At 37.2% G+C, this 5992-nt stretch overlaps 1 protein-coding gene across 17 annotated transcripts in view; it reads left to right on the top strand.

The window, feature by feature from the left end:
- Positions 1–5790, top strand: part of Slc44a5 (solute carrier family 44 member 5) — a 405160-nt gene extending 399370 nt beyond the window's left edge. For 13 of the 17 annotated variants that reach the window (XM_033758341.1, XM_010605150.3, XM_033758340.1 and 10 more), the window contains one exon: positions 1614–2007. In XM_033758341.1, coding sequence (XP_033614232.1) covers positions 1614–1726 — 113 coding nt within the window. In that variant the 3' untranslated portion in view covers positions 1727–2007. Of the gene's footprint in view, positions 1–1613; positions 2008–4113 lie in introns of those variants that run through there. The other 4 variants (XM_019204686.2, XM_019204684.2, XM_010605145.2 and 1 more) reach the window with 3 other exon arrangements.
- The last annotated feature ends 202 nt before the right edge of the window (positions 5791–5992 follow it).

Below are 5992 nucleotides of genomic sequence, written 5' to 3'. Positions count from 1 at the left end.
CCAAAAAAAAAAAAAAAAAAAAAAAAAAAAAACCAAAACAATAGTGTCAATTTTAAGTATGGCGGCAGATTTAAATATGAACAATAAGAAGTTTCCCACCCATATTTGTTAATAAATTTCTAACTTCTTGAAAGTCAGATATACTATCAAATTTATTCACTATGTTGTGTGTTGACATGAATAGTTTATGATAATAAAGAACAAGGGAAGCCATATGGTATTTCTCCTCCCTCCCCAGCTGTTACAATGGGTAACATCATACTTTGGAAAACATTCTTCTTAATGATACCCCAAGGCAAATTCTGATTGTATAGAACTATACTTTTCATTCTTTTTGATATCTTCTTATACTTATTATCCTGGCTGCCAGAGAATGTGTGCTTTTTAAATGCCAACCATTTGTAAACATTTTATTTGTAGAAACATAAAATTTTTTAACATCTGAAGGCATCGAGAATCCTGCTGGAAAGAATAATAGCTATAGATGATTATTGATGTGATCGAGACTAGACTTCCTACCAATTCCTCCATGGTAGTAATGATATAGGCATATATGTGATACTGTACAGAAACAAGACTAAGGATAAAAAAGAACAAAAATATTCGGTGTCTGTTGTGTTCCTTAGCTTTTCATTTTGTATGCAAGGAAGGTCTCAGGCATGTGTGAGGTCTAATTTAAAAAATCTCCTAAACTAATCATCCTGTTATTCCCAAAATAATATCTGCATTACTCTCTGCAATGAATTATATATATTTGCAAAAAACTTAATCCCATGCAAACATCTCCTTTCTTTTTGGCATGACTCTGCTGCTTTCCCCACCATCTAGCAGGTGGACCAATGAACATGCTTTCAAATTCCTGTTACCTTAAGCAATCAAAACGAGAAGGTGAATTCACATGCTCCGGCAGTCAGGAAACACTAGTGTTAACTTTGACTTATAATTTGAGGCAGACCACAAAGATTTAGGGTAAGGCACTTCTAGATGTCTAGAGTCTGGATTCTGTCTTCCTCCTCATTGCCTCAGACTCTTTGACCCCAGCAGAGCCCTTTTATTTCCCTGGGTTGGCTTCTTCATCTGTAATATCAGTGTGTGAACTACTATTAAAAGTGACTTGAGGGCCGGTGATTTAGCTCATTGGTACCACTGCCTGCCTCTCGAGTGCAAGGTCCCAAGTTCGAACCCCAGCACCAAAAAAAAAGAAAAAAAAAAGAAGAAGAAGAAAAAAAGTGACTTGAAACTGTCATCATTCTTTTATGACTTTATCCCCAAGGATGTGGCAGTTTAGACAGTTTGGAAAAGCATGGTCACAGGATTTAAGAAGAACACTTTTGAAGGATATAGAAAACTTTGCTAAGTAAACCATCAAAATTAACCTCTTTGGGAACAGAAGGGACCAGGGGAAAGGGCCAGCGATTTATAGCAGAGGTTGGGGCCTTTTGCCTTGTCCAGCGTCAGCAACTTAACTGCACTAATTTGTCTTCTATTTGACTTTCTAACACTGGTTTCTCTGATTTTTCCCCCATCCAATTACTCTCCGATTTATAAAAATGCATATAATCATTCTGCTGCTGCTTGCTGCTTTTGCCCTGTTCTGGCTGCTGCAAATACAGGTGAAGATCTGGAAAGGAATGATGGATCTGCAGAAAAACCCTACTTCATAACCCCTAGCCTGCACGAGATTCTGGTCAAGAAGCAACCAGTTCCCCAGAAGGAGAAAGAGTAGACAAGCTCCAAACAGTGCCATCCACTTTTAAGCTGATGCTTTGCGAATTACGGTCATTTGCAAATGTTGCCATGGATAATGTGAAAGAAATGTCTGAGCTACTTCTAAAACAAGCCAGTATTTGTACCATCAGGGGTGTCAGGCATTTGATGGCAGCAGGCCTCCATGAAGTGGCCCACTTCATAGATAGTGTCCCTGGCGGAAGAGTCACGTGTTAATGTCAAACATTTTAAAAAAACTTATCGCTAAAGGGCTGGGGATTTAGCTCCGTGGTTCTGCCACCTGCCTCACAAGCACAAGGACCCGAGTTTGATCCCCAGTACCCCCTGCAAAAAAAAACAACTTATAGCTGAAAGTGTTTTAATAAATTTTGTAACTCAGCGTGTTGTTTCCACAGCGGCACTTTGATAGCCTTTCTTTTTATAAGTGTATATTTGTAAAAGATATTCAGGCAACTTTTGAAAGCACTATAAATGTGTAATCAACTAGCCATAAAAATATTGATTTATAGTTAACCAGCATAAGGTACTACATTTGTAAATATGGTGCTATGGTTATATTTATACTGTTCAAGCTGGTGGGCAACTCTCCAAACTGTGATTAAATGTGTATTAATAGTTCCTTAGGAAATATATTTTAGTACATGAGTCAAGTCCATAACAAACGTCTAGATATTAATACCAGGGAGGTTCTACAGAGAACAGTACTGGGAAAAAGTTACTGTGGGACCTTCACAGTTCATTCTCTTTTAGTGAATTTATATTTATGTTGAAACTGAATTTGAGTAATATAAGCTTCTGGCCACCATGGAAATATCCTGAACAAAAGAAAAGAATGCCACACGGCTCACACCGTTGGTCTCTAACACAGATGTCCCATTCCCACCATAGAGAAGATCAGTGTGGGTTTGTTTCAAAAGAGTGATTTTTCTTTTCATGAGCGTACCTGTATTTCTAGATTAAAGAGATCGTGTGGCCTTTTCCTACAAAAGGTTTGATTTTAGCTCAACTTTCAGTGAGGAAAGAGAAAAAATAAAGAAATTTCAGATTTTTATGCTAAGGGAGTATACGGTTGACCTCTGTTGGGTGTCTCCTCTGGTACCTTTACCAGGGGCATACCTGAGGTTAGGAAAGCTCTCTCTCCAGCGCTTAAGAGGAACGCTATTGCCACACTCCCCTGCTGCTAGCCTCTGGCAAGACATGCCTAATTCTTGCATGGCCAGCAAAGCATGAATCAAATGCTCATATGCCTTGTCTATTCATCCTGTGTGCAAATGCATAGGCTATGGTGGCAGTGTAAAAATACTGTACCCCAGAAGAGCATTGAATCAATTGCCATGCCTCTGGCTTTTCCACTAATCTTGTGTGTGACAGAGAGGAACAGGTTGATCCAACACGTTGATCAAAATATGATACATACATCATACAAGACAATCAGAAATATTGTGCTATAAATATTATATTTAATTATCCTGAAGTATAGGAACTTAGATGGATTATATGGCAGCTTAATAGCAAGAAGCCAATAAATTGGGAAAATTTTCAAAGTATGCCCACCAACTCATTTTTGACTCACTTTAAGATTATTGTGGTAAAAGTGTCACTTGGCTTTAACAGCCTTCTTCAGTCTCATTAGCCTTGAAGGATAATACAGGGAGGAGTGATCACTTTTCTTTCCAGATTTTTTTCTTATTACTCAGTAATATAAGGGCCAGAACAAAAACCTAGTAGAACGGCAACTTCTACCAGTGAACTTGTTATACATGCAGACACCCAGGCCCACTGTGTTTGCAGGTGGGCACTGTGTAAATCAGTACTTCTCTAGCTGGTTCTGGCACATGTGGAAGTTGGAAAAATCACTTGAATAAAATCTAAGTCAATATGTAAGCAACCAGCTGCCTGTTTAACTGTTGTGTGGACATATTCCCAGGTAGAAAAATGCTATTTGTCTTTGTATAGCTGAAATGCATAGGTCAAAAACAAACAATGATTTGAGAAGAAATTTAGAAGCCATTTTCTTACAAAGCAATTAAACTGCTATCTGTGGAAAACAGAGCAATATTTCTCAACACTTGCAGTTGAAAGATTTGAAATGCTGTATATTAACGTTTTACAAATATTGTTATTCAAGGCTGGACCATCAAAGTTGTTGGTGGCAAAACAAAAGCAATTTTGGACAAGTATAGTGCGGTGATTTAGAAAGTAAATGGGGGGGGGATGTAAATAAACGTTATTCCTTAATCATGCACCTGCACTGCATGCAGTGTTGGCAGCATCTGTGCCCCAATACAGAATGAGATAATATTTCTTTGACATAATAACAAGGGCTGATCGTTTTCTCATACCTATGTTTACAAAAATATTGACGCCAAACTACGCTGTTTTTAGAAATGTGGTCTCGAATTGCTGTAAAGCGAGTATCCAGCAGATGGCGACGTTACCCCTCGCACGGTTTGGCTTTGTTAGTCATTGTGTGCCATTCTTCCTCCTAGTGGACGATTTAGAACGCAACGAAGGTTCTGCGGCAAGACCATTTTTCGTGAGTTCGTCTCTGATGAAGATTTTGTTGGACAAGGATTCATGAACTAAGGACCAGTACAGGAGCGTATGTCACCTCACAGCGGTGTGTTACCTTTTCCTCTGCTGTCTGTACAGCACTTCTTTCGTAAGCGCTCGGTGTTTAGCGACGCTGTACTCACGACCTTGTTGGCTGGCATTTGCATGTTTTATACCAAAGCTTACACTGTAAAATGTGAAGCCATTGGAAGTTGCAATGGAATTGTTAATAACACGAAACATTTTTATACTAATATCTTTCGTTTTGTAATTCATTTTTAACTATAGTGGCTTGGATGCTTTGAACATACTAGTGAGTATGTTGATATTCTTTTAAATATTAAATTGAAATTGAAATTACGTGTTACGTAAATCGATAGCTCCTAATATATTTTTAAGATTATAGCTAACTGACTTCTTCTGCAGGGAACATTGCTAAATGTTATTAAATTTTAAAGCTTTCCCCACTCTTGCTTGACAGTAAACCAGTAATAGGATTGCCTCACCCCCGTCCTTGCTGTCTCTTGGTATGTATGGTTTCCTCTCAGACAAATCGCCAATCATCCAGCCTTTACTACTTCGTCCTCTGACAAAGTGCCTTACCGGCTGCTTAATATTACCTAGCTTTTGTGGGCAAGTTTACAAACATTGTTTAAAAAGAAAATTAAAACCTACAATGTTTAGGGATTAAAACAAGTCTTGCATTTGTTTTCCTCTTGCTCACGGATTGGAAACCAGTGGTCATTTCACCATCAGAGAGTACCCTGTGTGGCATCAAGAAGTTTCCCTTGCACCTAGAGGACATTCGTGCATGTGTTGGTACCTGCAAGGGGGAAAAAAACTTGAAAGAGAGGACACTTGTTGGGTTTCTTTATCTTTATTAAAAGAGAAGATTTTAAATGTCTTTTCTATAGTCGGTCTTTAAAAATCACAATAGGTATAAAACTGCATCTCTCAGTGTTTTACACATACTTGAAAAAGAAACTTCTAGGAATTATAAAGAGAAACTGTAGCTCACAGATGTTATGTACTAAATAGCTCCATTATATATGATTGTTTTCATCAAAGGCTGTTCTATATATGTCTCTCATTTTCTAACTTTTGATACAAAGCAGCTTGTTTATAACATGTTGATTTTTTTATTGCACCAATATAAACAGGAACACTTGCTCATTTTAAATAACTTTACTAGTACTACTAACTTTAAAGAAAATGAATTTAATTTGTTTCTCAATGGTACAGAGTCCATAAAAGCATTCACCCTAGGGATATGTCAACCACAATGATGGTGAAAGATTTGAAAATCGATCAACAATAAATGACATCAGTTTATCTATCATCACATTTGTTTAAATGTGATTTTAGATGCTCCTAGGCCAAAAATAAACTCACAAGGGCATGACAGTATGAGCCCTATAATCAGTGTGCTTCTGCTATGCAGAATATTAGGAACATGTTGTCTACCTTTGATTACTAAGATGTTTCATACTTAATGAAATTTGTTGTTACTCATTGTTTTAGATACATTTGTTTTTTTCTTCTAATAAAGATTTAGATAAGAAATAGCTGTCTGTCTTTTTATTTCTTTCTTTTTTTTAACAACAGCTTTATTGAGATATAGTTCTCATTCTACACGATTCATCATTTTTGTTTTTCTTGTTTTTTGTTTTTTTTTGTTACTGGGGATCAAACTCCTGCCCTTGCACTTGCA

Source organism: Fukomys damarensis, unplaced genomic scaffold (genome assembly GCF_012274545.1).
Source record: "Fukomys damarensis isolate Sample0158 unplaced genomic scaffold, DMR_v1.0_HiC HiC_scaffold_33, whole genome shotgun sequence".
NCBI lineage: Eukaryota > Metazoa > Chordata > Mammalia > Rodentia > Bathyergidae > Fukomys > Fukomys damarensis.
The sequence above is the reverse complement of the archived record's forward strand: the minus strand, read 5'-3'. Positions and strand labels throughout refer to the sequence as shown.